At 28.2% G+C, this 26,196-nt stretch overlaps 3 protein-coding genes across 4 annotated transcripts in view; 2 read left to right on the top strand and 1 right to left on the bottom strand.

The window, feature by feature from the left end:
- Nucleotides 1-13,122, top strand: part of LOC124499178 (tachykinin-like peptides receptor 99D) — a 28,224-nt gene extending 15,102 nt beyond the window's left edge. Inside the window, exons 3-5 of one of the 2 annotated variants that reach the window (XM_075735655.1) lie at nucleotides 435-570; nucleotides 10,704-10,847; nucleotides 12,119-13,122. In XM_075735655.1, the coding sequence (XP_075591770.1) occupies nucleotides 435-570; nucleotides 10,704-10,847; nucleotides 12,119-12,499 (661 nt within the window). In that variant the 3' untranslated portion in view covers nucleotides 12,500-13,122. Of the gene's footprint in view, nucleotides 1-434; nucleotides 577-10,703; nucleotides 10,848-12,118 lie in introns of both variants that reach the window. The other variant, XM_075735654.1, reaches the window with a different exon arrangement.
- Nucleotides 13,123-15,246: 2,124 nt separating this feature from the next.
- Nucleotides 15,247-16,659, top strand: LOC124499167 (uncharacterized). Its single transcript, XM_047063046.2, has 2 exons — nucleotides 15,247-15,427; nucleotides 15,529-16,659. The coding sequence occupies exons 1-2, from the start codon at nucleotides 15,287-15,289 to the stop codon at nucleotides 16,516-16,518; spliced, it is 1,131 nt and encodes a 376-aa protein (XP_046919002.2). The 5' UTR covers nucleotides 15,247-15,286; the 3' UTR covers nucleotides 16,519-16,659.
- Nucleotides 16,660-16,811: 152 nt separating this feature from the next.
- On the bottom strand, nucleotides 16,812-26,177 carry LOC124499155 (uncharacterized). Its single transcript, XM_075735633.1, has 8 exons — nucleotides 26,075-26,177; nucleotides 25,718-26,003; nucleotides 25,000-25,655; nucleotides 22,342-23,737; nucleotides 22,154-22,277; nucleotides 18,951-22,086; nucleotides 18,356-18,896; nucleotides 16,812-18,286 (listed from the first exon to the last, which is right to left on the bottom strand). Exons 4-8 carry the CDS (start codon nucleotides 23,735-23,737, stop codon nucleotides 18,255-18,257), a joined length of 5,229 nt encoding a protein of 1,742 aa, XP_075591748.1. The 5' UTR covers nucleotides 25,000-25,655; nucleotides 25,718-26,003; nucleotides 26,075-26,177; the 3' UTR covers nucleotides 16,812-18,254.
- Nucleotides 26,178-26,196: the final 19 nt, after the last annotated feature.

The raw sequence follows: 26,196 nt of genomic DNA, 5'->3' as shown, positions 1-26,196 counted from the left end.
TGCCAAATGCCAAACCAATAGCACTTTGGATTTCGGACAACAACAAATGATTGATTCGGAAGAAATTGAGAAACTTAAAAAAAAATTCTCTGACAAAACAACAACAATCATGACAATGATGATTGAAATCTGATTCAATCTTATTGCAAGTCATTTTCAATTTTTCGAAATAAAATCGAAATTCATATTTACATTGTACACACAGACAGAAATATAAATAAAAAAGACTGGTAGTTTTTCTTCTATCGACAAAAATAATTTGAAATTCTAATCCAATCCAAACAAACACTCACTCATCAGTCGCAAAATTTTTCTGTTTATAATTTTCAACAAAATACTGATTGCACTTTTTTTTTCTTTTCAACAAATTTATTTTCTATAATAATTTTTTTTCTCTTTCTTTTTTTTCTATCTCGTTTTTTACATCATTATAGAATACCATTGGGACTCATCTGTGTTTTATATATAAAAATTGGACTAGTCGTTGCAAAACAAGGTCGTATTGCCCAAAAAGCTAATAGCCAACGTCGTATGGAACAGGATTCAGCTCGTCGTAGACGTTTGGCTATGGTGAGCGTGAGTCTGCAGACAAACAATTTCCAAAATTCAATATTCAATACACAATAATAATAATAATCTGTAATAATCAATATTATTACATAAATATTTTCTTGTTGGGTTACTACTATTCATCATTAGTTATATTTAAGGCCATTTGTATTTTTCCGTAAACAACATCATTATCAACAACATCATCATCATAATCATTTCTCATGCATGAAAAGAATGAAACACGGAATGCAAGAAAAATACTAATTCTACAAGCTTTATGCGTATTGGTGTATGTGATGATGATGATGATGATATAAATAATAAGATAATCATTTTCATTTTCTTATTAGTTATAAGCATAAAAAATCGATTTGTAACCAAACAAACAAACAAACAAAAAATGTTTTTCCATACACAACGAACAAGAGAGAAAGACAAATTCTATTCTACGGAAATAGAGAATGAAAAAATGATTCTAATTTATTATCATTTTTCATCATTTAACCATCATTGCAACAGTAGACATCAAACACAAACGAAGCAAATGCTCAAAATATTTTCTTGATATTAAATTTCATTTCATTTTGAGTTATTTGAGTTTCTCGGATGTTTTTTTTTTACTACTGCTGTTGCTGTTGTTGTTGTTGTTCAACAACAATTTTATATAATTGGTGTTATATGTGTGGCTGGAAACCGGCCGGAAAAATAAAAAAAAATCTCATTTCACTCGTTTTTTAAAGTGGAAAAAATTGGAAAATTTTCTGAATTTAATGAAATTAATTGGAAAAGAAGCGAAAAAAAATAAACAATCTTGATAAGAAATGAATAACAGTAAGCAAGCAGAATAACTTTATTCAAATCTCAAAAAACGAATAAGGGCAAGAATGTGAGAAAAAATTCGAAATAGAAAAAAAAATTTTTTCGTTCAAAACAAATTTCAAGTAATCAAACGAAACGACAAAAAAAATTGTTCACATCAAACACAAACACACAATTTCATTACTAAATTTTTCATTTTTAAACTTTATAATGAAAAATTCATGCCCATAGGTCATTTGATCATTTTTTTTCATTCTTATTCTTAGAATCATCATCTAAAAAAAGCAAACATCTTAATTATTGAATAAACTAGAAAAAAATAACGAAACGAATACGATGTTAATCAAGAAATAGTCGAAATCGAATGAAAAAAAACCAAATAAATTCGATTTTCAATTCCATCAAAAAAAAAAAAAAAAAAAAAAAAACGAGAGAGTGAGAGAGAGATAATTTAATTATATATTGACACGAGATGCAATAGATGGATAGATGGAGATTGATCTCAAAATGCACATCAACAAACAGAAAAAAAAATTCTTTGCTATTTGTCATTGAAAATCTAGAGAAGAAAAAATCACCCATGAGAACAGTGGTGATGTATTTGACCTGAATATCATGTTGCACACACACAACATCGACATTATTTTCATTGATCTCGCAACAGAATTTTTTTGTCGACAACAAAAAACAACAAAAACAATCGTGTGTGTGTCTGTGAATGGACATAATATCCAGAAGACAGAAAAAAAAACAAACAGCTAACCAAGCGAAAAAAAACGACAAAACTTTTTTTTTCTTTTCTTTTCTCCATATATCCACTCTAATGAGCGCGTTGGGTGTGTGGATGGGTGTGTGTGTGTGTTTGAAACATAATGAATGAAAAAAATACCAACAACACTCACAAAGAGAGAGAGATATGTTCAGAAATTTTATCCTTTTACCCCTGATCACCACGAAAAACAAGAATAAAAGTTGAAAAAAATAAAAATTATAAATTATTATCCACATTGCATGTCAAAAACCGTAACTCTAATGATGAACACACAAACAGAAAGAGAGAGAGAGAGAGAGAGAGAGATAAACTTGTAGTTTATTATTAACGAGACCTTGATTTGTTTGCATAATTTTTTTTTGTTGGCTGTAAAAAGTAAAATTCACGATAAAATGTAATGTATGAAATGGGTATAGAACCAAAAAAGAGAGAGGAAAAAAATGGGTTAGAATATTTTATCTTTTTTCAAGAATTATGAAATACATGAATGATGATGATGATGATGTTGATGATGATGGTGATGGAAAATATCAAAAGAAAAATTATTCATAGCGGTTTTTTTAAAAAAAACAGGAAGAATTCATTTTACTATTAAAAAGTAAAGATTTTTTTGCGGCTGTAGAAACAATGATGAAACAACAACACTTTTATAGTCAGTGAGTGAATCAACATGAAGCAAGCAACAAAAAAAAAACTCATCCGAAACGAAAAAAAAAACTGTCAGCATTTTACGTGTGCGTGATTCATATTGTTTTTTTTTCTTGAATTTCATGCAAAATAAAATGAATAAATCCTTCAACAACAAACAGATTCTGAAAGCAAGTCAGAAAATTAAAATAAATTTGAAGAAAAAAATTTTATTGAAAAATATATGAAAAAAATATGATATTTCAACATGTCAACCGTTTGGATTTAAAGAATTGTTAGCTCAATTCAATTACATTTCACATTCAGTTTTTTTTTTCATTCACATTTTCAATATATTAACATTCGATGTATGGTTCATTTATATATGACTATGACTACTATCATTATGTATATATAGTAGTTTTTGCGCTATTGATTCTTGATTCTGTCGTTTTTGTTATTGTTATTGATTGTGGCCACACATAAACACACACACTTACCCGAAATGATTGATGAATGATTAATCATCACATTGTTTTAATTTTCTCTTCTCTTCATTCAAAATTCAATTCAATTCTTTTGTTTGTTTGTTATTGTTTCTTTCATTGTTTCACTCTGTGTGTGTATGTGTGTTTGCTCTCGAATTACTATAGTAAATGAACAAGACTCATTTTTTATATCAACATAGAGTTGCGTTTGGTTCATTCATTCATTTATTCATGATGATGATGATGATGATGTTGAAATAAAAAAATAACAACGATGACCAAAAAAAAATAGACAAAGTAAACAAAACAAATGACAGAAAAAAGAACAAACTCTTTAACCAGAAAAAAAAACTAAACGGAAACTATTAGTTTTTGATGACAACATTACGAAGAAAACATAAAACGATTAATCATTCGATGGCTAAAACCATCAAAAAAAAACTGAATAAATTATTTCTCAATAATTGAAGAGTGAAAATGAGAAAAAAATGATGATCAAATCAATCTAATGATGATGTTATGTTTTTGAAAAAATGAAAATTGGCTTCAAGCATTTTTGTCCGTTCGTCCTACACCATATCACCAATAATGCCAACGTCAAACTTGAAATTTTTTTTCTATAATTTTTCAACTGCAAAATTTTTTTATTTTTGTTATTGACATTCTATTTTGAATATTTATCATATCGGGGTTGAAAAAAAGTAAACATTTTTTTCTTCCACTTTTTTTCGATCATATCGGAAATTCAAAAAATTAAATTCCAATACCTATTTCAACATTTACATATAAAAAGAAAGATAAACATAAACACACAAACACGGACATTGAAAAACAAACATATCTATATACAACGATGAAAACAAAAAAAAAACTGGATAAAATTTTGAAATTTATTTATTTTATATATACGTTTCCGTTTTTTTTCTGCATCTAAAAATATATAAATGGTCAGGATCAGTTGGTGTGTGTGCGTGTGTTGATTATTATCATCCAATATTCATACACATCAAGAATTCCATGAAAAAAGAAGAGAAAAATTTCTTTGGAATTCATTATTATGCCGAGAGAGATAGAGAGAACGAGAGAAACGAATGAAACATGGATACATGATGATGATCATCATGATCATCGATCAATCAGTCAATCATGATGAAAAATATAAATATAAATATTCCTTTATTATTTCGTATATGATATATGTGCGTTTGTGGCGCCAAGGCAAACAACGAAACAATCGATCGCGATGTTTGCCTAATCCTCGAAAAAAATATTCTGCAACAAATATAGAAACCGGAAATGGGATTTTTTATTTCATCAATTGTTAATGATCGATAGTATATATTTAGAGAGATAACGAACAAGTAATTCTCGAAACTAATTAAGCAATCATTTTATTATTGAATATATCTTTTACGAAACGAAATATACACCCCAATAATAATCTTAGATAAGCTGAAAATAATGGAAAAAAAATTTGTGCAAAAAATGAATAAATGAATGAATGAAGAGAATAATGAAGATAATCCTAGATAACAACAACAACAACAACAACAAGATGAAATGAAATCGATAATTGTATGAATCCGATTTGAATTCAAAATTCTCTGAATTCTAATCATCATCAGTATCGGTGTACCAAAATCATTCAGCAACAACAACGAAAAAAAAGAAAAGAAAATCAATCATTCTTTTCCTTTGATAAATTATTAAGTGTTTTTTTGTGGAACATTTTCATCATCATCATCATCGGATAAAGAACTTTGAGCAGAAAAAAAGACCGACATAGATACGATGGATGGAATTGTTCACTAGAAAAAGCCAATGATAAGAATCAATTGGAATTTTTTTTAATTTCAAAGTCAATTTCATCTTGTTATATTTGGATTACAATCTTGGTAGTAATGGTATTATAGAGTAAATTAAACATTTGAATAAATCTATACAAACAGAAATCATTTGAATCACCATTTGGACAAACAAACAAACAAACAAACACACACACACACAGCATATTATTATGAAAATTTATTTTCTATCAAAAAAGTTTTCAAGTGCAAATAAATGCATCCTGTAAATGATGACATTGCCACACCCAAAAATTTTGATGAAAATTTTCTTGTGTGTCTAATGATCATAATGATGGTGATCGCCATCATTGACTTCATGCATAGATCCATTATGTGAATGGATCGTTCGTTACATCATCATCATTGAATCAATGGAATGAATGAATTTTTTTTTTAGATTTTGATTCTAAATATAAAAAAAAGAATGAATAGAATTTACCCAAAATTACATAGCAAGGATGTGTTTCATGTCAAAATAAACAAGAAAAAAAAACAAAATGGAAAATTGACTTTTCACATCAAAAGTTAATCTTTTGAATGATTGTTGTGAAAAAAAGTCATTAAATCGTTTAAAATTAACTGGAAAATGTACTAGGGATGTACGCGAAAGATTTATAGTTCGAAAAAAAAGAAAACAATTTCCAAAAAAAAAGAATGTCGCTGTTGTTTTTGTTGTTTAGCACGACATGTTCTAGGGAATGGCTAGAATATTTTTTTTTTCTTTTGCACCGAAAATTTCATTTTTTTTCGGTGCAAAACAAGAAATGATGATTATCATTGAAAAATGAACAAATATGGACGACTACCAATAACAAATGAAGGGAAATTGTGAAAAAATATCGGGAATTTATCAACGAAAAAAAAATTCCAATTGATTTGACAAATGTGGACAATTATTATTTCACATTCTTTGAAATGACGAGAAAATATTTCTGCGAATCAATTAAATTTTAAACGAATGAAACAAAAAAAAAATAATCAAATTCCATAAATCATATTGAATGATATTCTTCTTCTTTCTCTAGAGTCTAGACAAACAAACAATGTCAATTTCCAAAAAAAGAATTATGAATTTTCAATCAAAATGTGAATAAAAAAAATCGAATCAAATTGAATAAATTTATTTTTTGAATGAAAACATTGGACAGAAAGCGAGAAAGAGAGATAAAGAAATTTCAAAACAATCATCAAAATTGATGATGATGATGATGATAAACGATTTTGAGATCAAGGGAGAAGAAATTGATGGTCAATCGATTTATCATTGAACTATATTGATTATTTTGTTTTGTGGAATCTGTAATCGAAACATTGTTTCGATTATTGATTTTTCATCGATATTATATAAGTGTGAACATTACAAAAGACACATAGAGACACGAAATTCATGTCCATTCACCACAATTTAGCCTAATAATCGAACAACAATTTCAATAAAAAAAACGAATGATGTAACTGTAATGCCAGGATATATTCAACATTCTGGAACTAGTGATTGGTTAGAAGAAAAAATTTGTTTTTTTATGAAAAAAAAAAAATTTCCCATCGATTATATGCAGCCATCCACAATGAAAATGATATGAAAAAGTCTTCAACAACAACAAAAAAATCCTAATGATAATAATGTTTTTTGGTCACACACAAACATTATCCACGCCAAAAAAGAAAATGAAACCAATCATAAACAACAGTAATAGCAGAAGCTTTAAAAAACAGAAACAACCGAATCAATTTTATCTCAAAAATGGAATAAAATGAAATAATGTGGCCAGCCCAGAAAAAAATGTCTGTTCCATCTATGGTCCAAACACTAAACTTGATGAAAATGAAAATGAAAAAGATGGTTATCAAATGCTGCTGTGTACTCTAAATGTTAACCATCAATCAATTGAGAATGACAAATGTAATCATTGTTTGTCTCTATGTGTGAATTGTATGTACGAAAAAATGAAAAAAAAAATTTAATGATGGAACCAACAAAAATGGATTGTTGCTGTTGTTGTTGATTATAAAAATTTGGAAACAAATTCTGCAACAATTCACATTCATTCATAGTAATTATTATTGTCTGAAAGAATGTATGGAGAGAAAAAAATCATCATCGTGACGATGATGATGACAAAAAATAAAAATTCATTTTTTTCTGTATTTGTGTGCCGATGGATGTGTATACCATTCATAAATTAAATGATGATCGGCGTCATTGTGATTGTTGTTGTTGACATTTTTTTTACATTGAAGAAATTGTATTGTAACAAACTCATTCAACATCATAATTGAATTGAATTAAATCGAAATGACAATTCTGAGAAGAATTTTTTTTTTTTATATCATTATCAACCGGAATCAAATAGAATCGAAATGAAATGATGAAAATAATTTGTTTGATTGAAACAAATATATCGAGAGAATGAACGAACTGAGAGTTTTTTTTTTATTTCTTTGATGTTATCACTTTCATATAAAAATTCAACAAAGAAAAAAGAAAAAGTATATCATCCCTATCCAATTTTGGTTCGTTTTTAACTACTGTATTTTTTTTCTTCACTATATTGCCAAGTTTCATTGTCGCGGAATGTCGAATCTAAATGCGATGGTTGAGTTTAAGAGTTGAAAAAAAATCCAAAATAATCTTACGCTTCATGGATCATTAATGAATTTTTAATGTTTCAATAGAATTCAAGAATATCTCTCGATGTTCATTTCATAGAATTTTTTGCAAGATAAGAATTGTGCGAGATAATCGAAATGATTCTGTACTTTTTTGTTTATATTTCTCATTTTTGCTATCAATTTTTTTTGAAAATTTTCAACTAAAGCAATTTCGTTCCTGTGCGTTGTTTGCTGTCAAGTTTGTTTTCTCTTTCTCTCGCTACAAAGATAAACATGTTTTTTTTTATTGAACGGTTATAATCTTCTAACTAATAATTTTTTTCTGATCAAAAAAAATGAACAAAATTATTTTCGGTTTCGTTTCAAGTTTGTTGAAATATCTGTTTTTGAATTAGTACAATTGCGAGGGAGGAGTTATAAAACGAAATGGATAAAAAGTTTTTTTTTCACAATCTACTTTTCGGAAAAAATGAAATTCATATTTTCAAAAAATAAAAAAAAAACGAAACCAAATGCAATACCACAACTAACTAATACCCGAATTATAATAATAATTTCGAAAAGATAAGATGGACACAGAGAGGAGTGAGTAGGAATGAAAGAATAAAAATTTTCTCTTTTCATCCAAATGCTATGAAAGTTTCGGAAATAGTGAGTGGAATCTAGAATAAATGATGATGATAATGATGATTAAAATCAGAAAAATTTCCAATGCAAATTTTTACAATGTTGTCAGATTTTCATTTTCACTTGAGAATCGATTTGAGTGAATAAAAGATTCACAATATAAGAATGGATAATGAGAAGAAATGAAAAAATCACGATTTTTCAATTTCTGATCATTTCATCGTCATTGTCGTCCAAGCTACTGTGTTTGTGAATTTTTCGTTGGTATTCACATTCACATTTTCATCTTATTAAGTAAAGTATATGGAAAATGAACGAAAAGGATAAAAACTTTTTTTGACTAAGACAAAAATCTGAAAATTGCGATAAAAGCACAAACATACAGATGAATGAATGTATCTTATCTCTTTCTCTCTTACAGTAAATACAGTCAAATGTAATGAAATAAAATGAAAACAAAAAAAGAGGAGAGAAAAAAAAATCTCGTCTAATTTCAACATCAAAGACACACACATTGGTCGCTATCACATTTCTGTAATTTTTTGACTTTTTCTCATTTTATTTTATTTCGAAAAAAATTTTCAGACTGAAAGTAATATTCTCCAGAATTCATATGATGATGTAATGCCTCTAGAAAAATTTGAATGAATTCATCAAATTGACTTGAAATGAAATAAAATGAAAAAAAAGATAAAAGAGAATGGACAGAGCAAAAATGAAAACTAAAGAAACGAAAGTAACGAAAAAAAACAGTATTGAATAAATCGATTTCAATTAATTCCGGTGATCATGTTTCATTGGGTATCGAATCTCGAGCTTTCTCAATCATTTCTTATTTTGATTAAAATTTTGTCGTTGTTGTTGTTGTTGTTACAGAATTATTAATATTATAACCAACAACAACAATAACTAAACAACCGAAAATCTGTGAAACCTGATCATCATCAACAAAACTACAACACAGCAAGCAAGCAAACAATCCCAAATGACAATCAATAACAACAGCAGCAGGATACAAAAAAAGGGTGAAATAAATCATAATTGTAATCGCAAGAAAAAAAATTTAGAGTTCTCTTGATTAAATCTGGAATATGGAACCTTTCCATTTTATTCATATACATGACATCTGAAAAAAATCCAGTTTGATGGATGTGACATTTGATGCTGATATGTTGTGATAATAATAATTGACATCCAGATTGCACGAATAATAATCTTGTTGAAACATCAATTTGAATGGACAACACAATCATTTAAATGAAATTTGACATTAATTTTTGGACAAGAAAAAATATTGTTTTTATGTAATCAAAAAAAAACTCCGAATCCAGAATTGAATAATCTTGATAAGTGGATGAATTCAAAAAAAGGGAAAAAGTTTTACCATTTTTCTGGATTACCGAAATTTTTGTTACATCTACATCTGCAACCACACTTTTTCAATGAACCAAAACCGGACAAAACTTTGAAACAAAAAAAAGAAACATGATGATGAGGTTACCACTTGAACCGGATGTTTTTGTTGTTTCTAGTGCGACCACACACATCATCATCATCATCGATCATTCAAAAATGCTCATTGTTGTTATTGTTGTTGTTTTCTTGTGTGGTTAATTTAATGAACAACAACAACAAGCAAAAAAGAAAATGGTCATTTCCTTAGTATAACTAACAAAAAAACAACAAAACTGTTGTCGAATCTGAAACATGAAAATGTCAAATGATTAATCCGCTTAAAGAGAAAGTGAAAAAGAGAAACATTTGTGATGAAACAGTATTGCGAATGAAAATTTTTCGACTTACTTTTTCAATTATAAAGAATTCAAGTTTTTTTTTGATTGGATTTACTAATTAGTTCATTAGTCAATGATAGTGGAAAAAACCACACACACACACACACAAACAGAATAAACAAATCAAAACAGAAATTAGTTTATTTAATCATTCCATTAATTATACATATAGGATTCGAGTAGAATTTGAAAAATTTTTCCCTTCATCGAAATATACCCATTTAGGCGAAAAAAACAAATGGAACGAATTCTGTTTTTAATGTCCATTTGTTTTTTTTTGTTATAGTTAACTGCTGTTGCCAAGTAAAGAATCAAAAAACAAAAAAAAAAATATTCGAATCTCAAACTCATTTTATTCTTAAAGTTTCGTGTCCGAGAAAAAAGGAATAAGAATGGAATATATTCATTTTTCTATCGACTATATTTTCAATTAAATCAACAAACTCCAATTGATTGAATTGCTTGTTGTTTTACAAATCAATGGATGAATGATAAATAAATATTTTTCTAATTTTTTTCTCTCCCTTTTTCGTTTTCAAATCCTTCCACATACACACACACGTAGCTCATATTGATCGTTGCAATGTTTGGCATATGTTGGATGCCATTAAATCTATACCATCTGTTGGTCGATTTTCATCTTATCATTGCTAATTTTAATATTTTTCTCATCTGCCATTGGATTGCCATGTCATCAGTTTGTTGGAATGTAAGTCATTTAAATAATAATAATAATAACCTGGTAATTATCATTACAAAAATTTTTATTTATAAAAAACAAACAAGAACAAAAAATTTCAAGAAAAATAGGTACTTGAAATTTTCGAATATGACTTTATTTCATAATATATTTATGTTCGTTATCGATCGATTCAATTCAAATATCATAAATAACATCGAATAATTCATCAACAAACCAATTCATAATTAAATAAGTCAGTATTTTGTTTGTGTATGTGTGTGTGTGCCTGTGTAAATAATGAATTATTTGGGTTTGATCAAGTATCCCAAAAAAAAGAAATTATTCACATACAAAACATACACAACCCGGATTTCTTCAGACATGTATGCATAGAGAAAGAGAGAAAACACAAAAACAAAACAAAAATAAACCAAAAAAACATAGATCGAATCATTTTCAATTAATGAAACAGTCAATCAAAATGTAATTATTTTTTTTTGTTTACAATTCAAATGCATTGAAAATAAAAATCAATCAATTTGATAAACACAAGACAATTTGATATTTTTTTTTACGAAATCGATCGAATGAACGAATGAAGAAAAAAAAAACAAAAGAAACTTATCAAATTTCATGAGATGCAATTTTATTTTGAACAAAAACTACACATCAGAATGTACCATATATATAAGAATATATTGAATAGAAACAAGATTCTATAGCATATATAGGGTTAATGTAATTGGATTTTTGTTTTCTCGAAAAGAGATACTACGATATAAATGAGGAAACGGTGGTGGTGTTATATATTTTGTAATATATAGTTGATTAATTATCTCTACTTTATGCGAAAGGAACAAGCAAGCAAACAACAGAATAATGTTTCCTTTTCAATTCAATGTATTTGCAGTAATGTAGAATAAATTCATTCTTTCCATTCAATATATCCATTGAATGAAAATGAATGATAATGATAATCATAACAATAATTTCATATATCAAAATAGTTTATAAAACTTGTAATTTTTTGCAGTTATATATGAGATTTATTACACACTTACGCACAGCCATTGTGCAGGTGAATATTTTATGAGAGAAAAAAATTATTTATTTATTTTCTTCAGTCTTTTAGCATCGTTATTTTTGTTTTCTCATTATTTTCAATGAGAAATAAATAGATGGAAAAAAATTTAATCTAAACAAATTTTTACTAAGCTTATTATTGTTATATATTAAAGTTATTCAACATTAATTTCTTTTGTTCTCGTTTTTATTTTCTCATCGAAAAAAAAATTTAGCCATTCATCTATTGTTGGCTAAATGAAAGTTTTCGTAAAGGTGCAACCAAAATGATTATATTCATTTGTTGTTGTTGTTGTCCAAGAATACGACGTCAATTTCTAATGAAAAGACGTACAAGTGAATTTATACCCATTGGTGGCAGTGGTGTTGGCGTCAGAAGCGTTGGCGCTGGTGCTGGTGGTGGTACAATCAGTGGTGGATGCGTTGTAACCATCGGTATTGCATCAACAACATCATCATCAACACCGATTAATACATTAACAACAGCAATGGCAACAACAACAACAACAACAACGACAACGACGAAAAATCAACAACAAAAGAATAAACAAAATCAAAATCAGAAAAATGATCAAACAACAACAACTTATGATTGATCAAGATAATAGCGGAAATGTCAATAATTCCAGTTATGATAATGATAATCATCCAGATATATCCGGCTGTCGATCATCATCATCATCATGTATAAACAATAACAATGATCATAATAATAATCGAATGAAAAAAACACATCGTAGAAAATTTCATAAATTACGTTCAATATCTTTACGTAATAAGAATATAACAAAATCAATAGCAACAACAACTACAACAACAGCTGCAATAATGTCCGATAATATTATTACTAGCTGTAAACATGATGATAATGATAAGAAAGAAAATGATGTTAAAAATCAATGCATAAAACAATCACAACAACATCAATTGTCAACATTACAACAACAACAACAAAAGGACATTAACAATGTACAAAAACAACAAACTAAATCGTTTATTGTAAATAATAACAATTGTGATGATGAAGAAATCATCGACAATAACAGTAGCGGTAATGAAAACAACAGTGTTATTATTATTAGTACAAATCAAATTGTACCGGCATCTAAAACATCAACGACAACAATAAAAACAACATATGTTTGATGATGATGAAAAGAAACAGAAAGGAAATACATTAACTGCTTACTATTATTATGCATTTCATTACAAAAAAAAAATTCCATTTCATTCATCATAATTATATAAATCGTTGAAATAATAATAGTTTTCAATTTAAATTCACAAACGCTTAAAAAACTCTCCCGTATTTTCTCATTTTTCATCATATCATATCATCCATTTCAATATTGGTATTTAAATTACAATTATGGAAATTATGAAAATTTTAATTTTTTTGCTTTTGTTGAATAAATAAATAAATAACGAATTGAAATTCAATTTGCAAAAAGCAGACTAATTAAATTGTGAACATGGAACAAGAGAGAGAGAGACATAGGTAGATGTGATACAAATATTGATCATATCCGGAGCTAGCAGAAGCAATGACAAATTTTTTTCCTTTTATCAATAATAATGACATTGCTGCTGTTTTGGGATTCGAACAATTGTCAAACAAGAAAAAAAATGTCATTATCATCATCAGATAACGTAAAAAAACATTTCAGATAAACAAATGAAGACAACGAATGTTCAATAATTTTTTAATTGAAACACACTTCTTTTTTTACCAACTACTAAATATTCATCATTTGTCAGACAAAAAACAAAACAGCAAAAAAAAAATATTCAAAAATTATTCTTTTCCCTCTTTACCGTTGGCGAAAAATAGTTCCAAAATCAATTTTCATTCAAATCAAGAGAGAAAAAAAATTCATACAAAAGTTTATCAAATAATGTGTGTTCATTCGTTATTGATTTGTACATTATTTTATTCATATGCAAACAACAACAACGACAACAAAGAAATAAATTTTCACATTTCATTCATTCGACCTGAAAATAATTACGAAAAAAAAATTCCATCTCATTGCCCGCACAATTGAGTGGAAATTAAAATGTACCCAATGAAGAAAGATGAATAAATAAAATTTTGGAAAATGTTTCAAATGTTTTTTCTACTCTCTGAATGATGATGATACAAAAAAAACACACACACAAAACCATTGAATTAATGATTGATTCAGGGCATTTGAGACAAAAAAGTAGTGTGTGTGTGTGTGTGCGTGTGTTTGATAATTTTGTTTGATCCATATATTGATTCAATGGATTTTTTCACTACGATGATTTCTCTGGAGAATTTCACAACAAAAATGTCAATAATTTGGATGAATATTTTGAAATTCAAAAAAAAAAAAAAAATCTTTCAATGACACTTTTGTAGCAACCAGAAAAAAAGAAATAGAGAATATTTTCCATGGAATAAAACAGCTTGTATTTTTGTGTTTTATAGAAAAAAAATTAAAACTTTTTTTTTGTCTCAATTCATTTCTGCGATATATCAATTTTGTGTATATACATTCATTAAAATACAAATGACATTTCTTCATTTTTTTTTCAATTGATGAAAAGAATGATCAGGAGAAAAAAATCTTTTTTGTTCATTAGAAATGTAAAGTGTTATTGGAGGATTGGAAAAAACAAAAACAACTATGATGAAAAATAAATTGAATAATAGAATCGGCAACTTGAAATAGATGGGAATAGAAAATCAAAATGGAAAAAAAATTGACAGGCCAACATAATAACCAAAAATTGAATTTTCAATTTTCTTTTCTATTTGAATTTAAGTTGTTTGAATAAAAAAAAAACACAAACATAAGAATCAAGAAAACAAAAAACAAAACAATAGAAATTTTGGATTGAGGTTTGAGAATCAAATTGTTGTTCAAACAAACAATTCTTTTTTTTTTGTTTCATCAAAATTCAAATTGAAAAAGCAATGATTTGCTTTATATCCAATTTAAACACACACACACACACACACACAGGTAATTAGATTGATAGATAAGTGTGTGTATGTGTTTGGTAAATGAATTCAATCAGAAGATATAAACATTTGATTTATCAAGACATTGAATTGTGTGCATCGATAATAAGAGATCGAAATACAAAGAGGGAAAATTTGGTTGATAATTTTTTTTTCTCAATAAAATCGATAATGATAATAAATGAAAGAAAATAATAATCAATGATTGATTGATTGATTGATTGTGGATGGAAAGAATGAAAAAATTTTCCCGTTTCATCTTAACCGACAGCCCAATCGAAATAATGAATTCGCTTTTTAATGAAAGAAAAAAAACTTATGCATATGGATCTATTTGAAATGAATTGATTGATTGAAAAAAACAAAACAAAACAAAAAAATGAAATGAAATGAAATGATTTTCATCAAACATTTAGTATTCTTGATAATAATTGAGAATTTGATTATTATTTCCGAACAACAACTTGTTCACAGCATCTATGATGATGATGATGATAATGAAAAGATCATCAGCAACAAAAAATCAGATTCAATGGTAAGTGTGAAAGTAGAAAAAAATTGAATATATTTCAATGATAATCTATTTATTTTCATTTTTACTTTTGTCGATTCACCTCATCGTTCGACAAATATTAGACAATTTGTGAACGGATTAAAAATGGTAACGAAACAATTATAATGATAGGACCGAAAAAAAGTGATAATGATGAAGAAGTGATGATGATGATGATAACTGAATCAAAGTTTATATTTTATTCACGTATAAATTGGACCAATGATAATAGTAATGGACCACGATTATCAATTCGTTCATCATCAACAGTTCAACATTTAGAACAATATTCTAAATATCTTTACTATAATTGTTCATATCTAAGTTGGCGTCCAACATATATGAATACTTATTTACAGACTATTAAAATTGATTCATCAATTCGTTATAATGATAATAATAATGTTATGGCAAATCGAAACAATTCATCATGTTCAACAATTGTCAACAGCAGCAGCAGCAGCAGCAATGAAATGATAACATTATATTATCAGAAAAATTTGCAATTTAAAAATCGTTTTCGTCTAGATTTATCGAGTCAACAATGTTTTATCGATGATTTTCCATCATCATCATCAGCAAATCTTTTGAAAAATCATCGTTATTTTGCGCTTTCAATACGTCATAATATGACAATGGCTAATATGCATGAGGAATATTTTTTACTTGCTAAAAATCTCTCTCATCGTTTAGAACAGGTAAAATTATTACAACGAAAACAAATAACAAATACTACAGTGGTGAATGAAACAAGAATCGAAGAATATTTATGGAATATTTGTGTGAATAAAGAATATAATCAACTTACCTTTATCGATGCCGACCATGAATGTAGCCAATCATCAAATGAACGAATGATACCATTGGAAATTCGATCTGATGACCAAAAGCATAATATAACTGGATTTATTGATTTCGATAATAATTATTCCATATGGATTGGTGTACCGGAAAAAGAAATATTAATCGTATTACATCAGTTCAATGAAAATAATAATAAACAACAAACGGCTAAATTGATAACAATACTCACTAAAAAACAACTTGTCCAATGCCAAAATGAAGATGATTAATGATACACTATCTGTTTGATTGATAAAATAATGTCCAGAAAGAAAAAAAAACACTCACAATTCAAAAACAAAAAAAAAGATCATCATCAAACGATCGAACGAACGAACGAACAAACAAAAGAAAATCGAATGATGAGAAAACAAAAGAAAAAAAAGGCGGTATAATACGCCATCTGTCGTCGATAATGGTTACTACTTGGAAAAGTTTTTAAAATTTTTTTCTTTTCATTTTTTCAATCAACAATCGATTCATAAACAAAAAAAAAACAAAAACAAAATCAAACGCACACACAAGAATGAATCACCGATTTAATACGTTATTTTTTTTTCTGACGAACACAAAAACAAAAAACAAAACAAATACAAATACAAATGTTATTATTATTATTTTGTTTCAATTGAACATATTATTTTTTTAAAAAAATTCGTAACATTTTTTTTCTCTTCTTTTCTTTCTTCATTTGGTTTTGTTTCTGTGTATACTTGTTGTTGTTGTTATTAAGCATTTTGGTTTGTTTTTTTTTCCAAACAATTCTCATTGCATCCACACATCCAGGACCTGGGATTCACCATTCGTATCGTATTTCCATTAATTCTTATTATGCAGCATATTATCGACGAATATATAGCTGATGATGATTTGTTTCGTTTTTTTTTCTACTCATCCATCTCTATTATCACGATAATCAGGTTTCGTAGTTTTTTTTTTTTTTTGATTGGAAGAAAATTTGTGGTGGGCATATGTTGTAATGGTTCTGATGTTTCATTCTGTTTATCGATTTAAAAATTTTAAAAGAATATAAAATGTGTATTTTCATGCGTGTTTGTGTGTGTTTAAAGGGTTAATATATGTGAATGGTGGGAAAGAAGAATTAGTTGGAAAAATATATATATATAGATTATTAAACATGAAACTTTTGCTTGTGTGTGTGTGTATCTTGTATAATAGAAAAAATTGATGATGATGATGATGATGAAACAGCAGACAAAAATTAAATTCAAATCACAATTAGATAATGATGATGATGTGACAATACAATGATTATTGATGATGATGATGATGATGATCAATAAATGTGTGGCCGGCTCAAATAAAAATGTATATATGTGAGTGGTGTGTGTGTGTGTGTGTGTTGTGGTGTTTGTGTCAACATTCAATAATGAAAAATGATTAAACAAAAAAATCAAATAATAACAACCGATAATTATCAATTTGGATAAACATCAAACAAGTTTAAGAAAGAGAAATAGAAAGAGATGATCAGATAACAAAGTAGATTATTTTTTTTCAAATAAAAAAAAAGAAAGGAAGAAGTGATTGATTATTTTTTTTTCGATAATTTCTATAAACAAAAAGCTTCAAACACATGAAAATAAGTGGGATAAAATTGGGATGAATCATTGAAGCGATTTCTCAAAAAAGCGGTGGAAAACAAAATGATGAATGATAATCACATGATCAGAAAAAATGTGATGATAAGATTAAAGACGATGTTTGGTTTGCAAACAATACACAAACACACACACACACACACACAAGGGAAAAATAAATGGTGGGAATAAGGGACAAGAAAAAACGAAACGAAACAAAACGATGATGATTATAGTTTTGAAAAATAAACAAAGCACAATAATAACACACATATTATTTCGGGAAAAAAAGAAGAAATTGAGTGAATGTCATCATCATCATCATCATCAGGATCAATCAATCGAAAAAAATTATCAATCAACAATTATTCTTGACAAACTTTTTGATTAATCCAATCTATGAGAGAATAAAAAAAAATAATGATTACACGTTTTTTGAAAAAAAACGAAAAAATTCACCACTTACGTGTATAGATAAAATTAACAAGATTTGCATAATTATTAATGCTAAGCTCGGCAGTGTCCTGTAGACAAACATTACGATATTTTCTTAGACAGCTTATGAAACACATTTGTTGCTGTTTTGATTGTTTATTGTTGGACTTGGGCGATGATGATGATGATGAAAATGTTTTATTCACAATGATTGCTTCATTCTTTGGAACAACATGATGATGCATCATGGATCGATTGGGATTCGGACTCATCAAATCATGTTGCTGCTGCACATTGGCATGTTGTTTTTTCATTTCTGAAACCGAAGAAGTCGAAACCACTTCTTGATGCCAATGATTTTCCAAATCATTTACATGTACAGCATTCTTTTTAAAACTTTCAAAATTATTACATTCATTCGAAGCTGAATGATGCTTTTGCTGCTGATTATCAGTATCATCAATAACATTATTCATATCGGATTGATGATCCACCATCATTTGGTTTTTCGATTGCCGATGATGATGTTTATCATCAACAATTGTTTTCAATTTTGATTTTTCATCCATAACCTAAAAAAAAAATCAATGAATAATCCTAATCAATTAAATTATCAAATTACTTACATTATTACTATTATTAATGGCAGTAGTATCATTATATTGATAAATTTGTTCATTATACGAATGATTCTGTTGAATTTCATCAAATTCATTTTGTATATCATCAAAAAATCCAAACACAATCTTATCATTGAAACCATTATATTGTTGTTGATGATTGTGATTATTATGAATGGATGATGAACACTTGTTGTTTTTATTATTGTGAGGCGTTTCATCACCATTACCATCAACAACAGCATCATTATTATTATTATTATGATGGCAATGATCATTGATATGATGATGATAATGATTAAATTCAAATGAAACATCACCATAAATAATGACCGGTGGTGATTCTGGTTTATTATCATCATCATCATTATTGTTACTATTAGGCACCATTGTTGTTGATTGTGAATTTATTATTCGATTATTATTCTGTTGTTTCATATTCTTCTGTTGATGAATATCGACGATAGGCATGATGATGATTTTGTTATTTTCGGCGTTATTATTATTATTGTTGTTATTCGTACTTTGTCTGTTATTTGGCGTCGTCGTTATTGTTTTTGTTGTCGAGTCATCAATCGTTTTCATATGAATTTTGGTTGTTGTTGCTGTTGTTGTTTTGGTTGTTTGCAAATCAACATTAACGCCATGATGATATTCATTTTGATCATCATTATTATCAACGATAGCGCCACTACCAACAATAACACGTGTCTTTGTTAAATCAACTTCTGCTTTTTCATCAATTTTTTTCGTCTTCATTTTTATCGGTACTACTTCTGCTGCTGCAGTGTTATTAGTATCAATATTTGTCTCAGACGTCATCATCATATTTTTCTTTGGTTGTAGTGGTAATAATAATCGGTCGCCATCAACATTATCCTTAGCTATCACGTCGCCAGCACCACCACCACCACCACCGTTACCATTGGTGATCATTGTCGTCGTCGTCGTTGTTGTTGTGGGCGCATTGACTAAAATTTTTTTGTCATCATCATCATCATCATTATTTGATACATTTTTGTCGCCGTCATTTTTGTCTTTGTCTTGTCGGTTTTTTGTATTTAAATTTACTGATGATGATGATGATGAACTCTCATTATTACCGGTAGCGGCATAATTATTATCAACGACAACAATTTTTTCATTAATCGCTTCTTGCTGTCGTTGTTGTTGTTGTTCATGATTTGTATTCAAATCCGACAAAATAGTTGACGATTGTTGTGTGGGAGTTAATTGAGGAAATTCAGTAGCAGCATCGGAAGAGGCTGTAGTTTGTGTTTCTGTTGCTGCTGATGATAATCTTTGTGATAATTGAGCTTTAACATTCGTTGTGGTCAAATTGAATGATTTGGCTATATCGGCATATGAAGGAATTTTCATTCCACCACCACCAGTTGTATTATTATTATTAGATGATGATAATGTATTTGTATTGGAATCAGCCAATAAATTTAAATGATTATCTGAATTTGCTGAGTGAAGTGTTGTTGTTGTTGTTATTGAAGTATGTGTGGGTGGAAATTCATGATGTAAAAATCTACTTGATGATGATGATGATGGATGATGATTTAAATTTGATTCCGATTTATCAATGGCCAACATTGATGATGAAAGACTGTGGCTTGTTGTCGATGATGTTGTTGTTGTTGTTGTTGTTGTTTGATTTCCACTCTTGATATTCGTATTCATTGTACCAGTTTGACGATTATCTTGATTATGGTGACGATTATGATAATGATTTTGATTCCATGTTGATGTTAATTCACGTTCACTTTCATAACCACGATGATGATTACCCATCATTGTCGATGTTGTTGTTGTTGCTGTCAATGTTGCTTGCGTTGTTATCGATGCAGATGAATGTCGATTCAACATCATACGATTGTTATTATTCAGGGAAAATGTTTGAGAATTGTTTTTATTGAAGCCACCATTACCGCCGTATTTATTATGATTAACACCACCACTTCCACTGTTGTTTGATTGATTTTTACGTACAGCATTTAAATGTTTTTTTCGTTTCAAATATCTATTTTTTGGTGTAACAAAATCTTTTTCACGATCAACCATTTCAGAATCGGATACCGTATAGAATTCATCATCATTATTATTATCTAAATCATTTAAATCGACTGATGTTTGTTTTGAAATCGATGATGAACCACCACCACCACCACCAGTGATCGATGGTAATAGGCTATTTGATTTTTTTGATCGTGATAATAATCTTGTCAAACGAATTTCTTCATCATCATCATCGTCTTCGTCGTCATCGTCGTCATTATCATCATCAGTATCTTCAAAATCATCTGAACTTGATACATTTGCTGCTGTGGCCGTGGCTACAGATGAATTTTGTCGTCGTCGTTGTTGTTGTTGTTGATTAGTTGATTTTCTTCGTACTGAAGCGGATGATGAACTACCACCACATACACTTTGGTTATCATTATTATTCTTTTGACGGCTATTATTACGACGATTGTCAGTTTTTAATTTTTCAAGTTTTGAATCCGATGTTGAATTGGTCATCATCGTTGTCGTTTTTCGATTCATGTCATCAGAATTATTGCTGTTGCCATTATTTTTATCTTGTTGTTGTTGCTGTTGTTTACGTTTCGATTTATTCTTTTTCGATTTATTATTATTAACACCAACAATAACAGCAGCAGCAGAATTAGATGAAACCGATAATTCTGGACTAGTATTTGAACCACCACCAACACCACCGTTAATTATTGAATTTTTTTTGTTGTTGTTATTCTTCAATACCATAGATGATATGTCATCACAACTAACAACAAATGGTCTTGATGATGATGTTTTGTTTTGATTATTATTCATTAATTCCATTTTGTTTCTTTTGTTATTATTGTTTACATTATTATCATCATTCATCATTGTTGTTCTTTTATTATTGCTTTTATTATCGTTAATATTTACATTGCTGTTGTTATTATTATTTAATGCCAATGCTGTAGCCGTTGTTGCTGTTGCTGTTGTCGTTGTTGTTGTTGTTGTGGATAATGAGGAAGATGTATTATTTATAATTGATTCTAGATATGATATATCCATAAAACCAATGTGTCCTTCAATCTCTTCCGATAATTTTATTTCATCTTTTTGTTTCTTTTTCTTTTCACGTCTACAATGAGAATGGTGTGTAAAAGAATTAAACTCAAATTTCATTCATAATAATAAAATAAAATTACCTATTTGCTGTTGTGGTAGTGGCGGTACTTTGATTCAAAGAATTATTATTATTCAAATAACCATAACTTGATGGTGGTGATACTGAGGATGATGTTGTTGTATTATGATGATTAACATTTGATCCTATGAGAGAAACAAAAATTCAATATCAATCAATCAATAATTCAGAACAAAACAAAACACTTACCATAATGATCGCCCGTTGATGTTGCAGGTCTTTGATGATTCAAATGATGATGATGATGATGATTGTGATGATGATTACCGGTGGAAAGCATTGGCATTTCAATAACTCTATCGACATCATTTGAATCTTGATTATTGTAATGATGTCGTTGCTGTTGCTGCTGTTTCATCAGATCAGCCGTTGCTGTACTATATTCAATAATGTTGGCTTTTTGTCGTAAATTTTTCATTTCAACAAACATTATTTCCGATTTATTATCATCATCATTATTATTATATTCTGGTGATGAATATGAATCAATACCACCACCTAGTTGTTTCTGCGATGATGATTGACTATTTGTATTATTTTGAAATTTATCTTCCAATAAAAGTGGTTTATACAATGGTGTTTTATCATATTGTTGATTATTATTAACATTGATACTATTTACAAGTGAATTAATGTTATCCAAATGTACAGAAGAAAATGTTGTTGTAGTCGTTGCAGTTGTGATTGAACTTGATGATGATGATTGTTTCATTGTCGTTTTATACATATTTTCATTATCATTTTTATAATGATCACTATTTGGTTTTTGTTGTTTCTGTTGTTGTTGTTGTGGTTGTAGTTGTTGACTAGCATCTGAAAATATTTTTTCGGATAAATCTTTTTGATCCTTATTATTTTCATCTTCAATCACTTGGCTTAAATTTCGATTATGATGATGATGATGATGATGATGATGATGATTCAATGTTGAATTGTCGACAATTTCATTTGATAATGAACAGCCATTATTATCGATAGTGTTTATCCATCGTAATGGTGATGGCGATGTTGTGGTTTGTCCATCCATTATGATGATAGTATGATCATGATGATTATGATGATGATGACTATTATTGTCACAATTATCACTTGATGATGAAGGCATCGTTGTTGTTGATGATGATGAATTGGCACGATTTATTAATGATTTACTACTATCACTGCTACTGCTACTGATGCTACTTGATGATATCGTTGATGATGAACGAAATTCATTATCTTTACTCATTACATTTAATCGTGTTTTATTATTATTATTATTATTATTGCGTAGTTTCGATGATTTTCCATTATTATTTCGGTCATTATTATTATTACCAATTATTGTTGTTGTTGTCGTAGTATCGGTTATTAATGACGATGATGTTGTTGTTGTTGTTGTTGTTGAATTATTATTTACACGTGCCAAATCTTCAGCATTTAAACGTTGTACAAGTGGACATTTTTTACTTTCCGGTAAATTATGATCAGTTAATTGATTTAGAATAAATTCAAATTCTTCGACACTTAATTTCTGTATATCCGCTTTCAGGCTATTACCACCACTATTTCCACCACCATCATCAGTGGTTGCGTTAGTTTCCATCTATCATCAACAAATGAATGAATGAAAAAATGGAAAATTAATTTGCAAATCTCAAAAAAAGTTAAATTTACAAAAATATATAGTCGCAGAAGGTAATTTTTGAGCTTTTTAGAAAGAAAAAAATTTCATTTTTTATTACACAAATCCAACGACTGCAGCAGACTAATAAATTGTCGATCAAAATGGTGCAACAACAACAAACGACACGACACACAAGTTTAAATCCATCCATATTCAGTCTGGAAAGAAAAAAAATGACTTTTTTTTCCATTCAACCAAACAAACAAATGGAAAAAAAGAGAAAAAAAATACAGACTAAACACACACTATTTGTGTGGCATGTGGCATATAAAGCGCCGACAACGATGATGATGGAAGCATAAGAAAAAAAATTATCCAAAAAGACAACAAAAAAAATGATTCCAAATGACAAATAAAGTTCCTTTCAACAAAATATCTTAGTGTTTATGAGTAGAATGAATGAATCAGTAATCATGTCATTACAATCTTTATAATGAACATTTTGAATCTTGTCAACAAACAAACAAACAAACAAAAAAATAATCCTAATGATGATGAGCTCAAAAATAACTAGAAAACGAAAAAAAACATGCATTACCGTTAAATAACTTGATACATTGGCTAAATGAAATGAGAGAAAAAAAAACAACAACCAGAATGTTTCATTTCAAACATCATATTTACTTATTACCAACAAAACAGTTTTTCATTATTCATCATCATCAACGATACAAAATGGCAATTATAATCCCAACCAATCAAACAAAATGATGATTATGATAAATGACACCTGTGTGTGTGTGTGTGTGTATACTGTGATTGTTTTATTGGTCGTCATCATCATAACATATATCAATGACATGATCAATCAATCAATTTGTCATCAAAAATCACACAAAAGGTCAAAATTTCAATTAATTTTAAAAATGTTTTTTCTGTTTCGTTCTAATCTAATCTAATCAACAACAACAACAACAACAAAAAAAACGTCAACAATTTTTTTTTGTTGAAAAATTTCGCAATGTTGAAAAAAAATAGTTGCAGCAAACAGAAAAAGATCGATATACAAGTTAATCAAATTCTAAAATTAGCCACAAAAATAAATGAAATATTCACTGGTAAAAAAAAAAAAATCATGTGCAAACACACAAGTTTTTCTGATGAAATGCAATGGAAAAAACAAAAATCTTTCTCTTGTTAAGAATATGATTTATGTAGATCAGAATTGAAAAAAAACATACCTTTTTTGTTATTATGATGATGATGATCCAGACAAAAACACTGTTTTGTTGTTGTTGTTCTCACTTTTTGCTCGAAAAAATGATGAAAAAAAAATTTATCTGATAAACGTATCTTAATTAGATTATTGATCGATAACAAAAACAACAATGAAAAATGTGACAATTGATTTGATATAATTGGATGAATGATAATTGATTTTGTTTTGTTTTGTTTTGTTTAAATAAATCTAAACAGAATCATTGAGAACGAATGAATGTCAGCGAGAACAAAAAATTGTCATGAACAAAAAATTCATATCCATTCTATACGTGTTGAAATGAATGATGATGAACAGAGAAAAAAAATAAATAAAACCAATACATCGTTGTTGTTGTTATCAACGTCGTTGTCAAACAGGTTGATCTTGTTCTGGTGACTTTTTTTTCGACATCCAAAAAAATGAAACTGATGATTCTGATTCATGTATCCATCACGATTAATAGCATCATCAATCACACCATTAATGGCTGATGATATAAAGGTGTTTTTCTCTCTTATTTGATGCTCAAAAGGCACACGTGTGTAGTATATTGGTCGATTTAGAATCGAAATTCCTAGATACAATATGGATAGATAAAATGATGATGATGATCGACACAATCGATGAATTATCTGTCTGCAAGATAAACAAAACAATTTAATTGAATAGAATTATTGGAAAAAATTCATTTTTCTTACCACTTTTTTTTTCTTTTATCATTTCATGATGATGACGATGACCAATAATGATATGAAACAAAAAAAAAACAAATAATTATCGATGAATGATTGAAATCAAAATTTTAAATTGTCAATAAAAATCAACCAAAATTCAATGCAGAGGGTTCGTTTTTCATTCCACATTCCATTGTGTCTAACAAACACACAATTTTTACACAAAATTCCACCAGAAAAAAAAATTACCAAAAAGATATCTTTGATTAAGGACGATCATGCACGTATGGTTGTATGTTGTATAAGCTAGCTGAATTAAATAAAAAAAAAATTTTAATGAAAACAACAAACTGACGAACACACCAAAAAACATAGATACACACATATAAAATATATAAAACGACACGATGTTGGTTTATAGCTTGGTTTAGTTGGATTCATTGGTGATGAATACGATGATGATAATGTGATGATGATAGGCTCAAAAAATAAAGAACAAACGA

Source organism: Dermatophagoides farinae, chromosome 2 (assembly GCF_024713945.1).
Source record: "Dermatophagoides farinae isolate YC_2012a chromosome 2, ASM2471394v1, whole genome shotgun sequence".
In the NCBI taxonomy this organism is placed as follows: domain Eukaryota; kingdom Metazoa; phylum Arthropoda; class Arachnida; order Sarcoptiformes; family Pyroglyphidae; genus Dermatophagoides; species Dermatophagoides farinae.
This window is presented reverse-complemented; position numbering and strand designations above follow the sequence as displayed.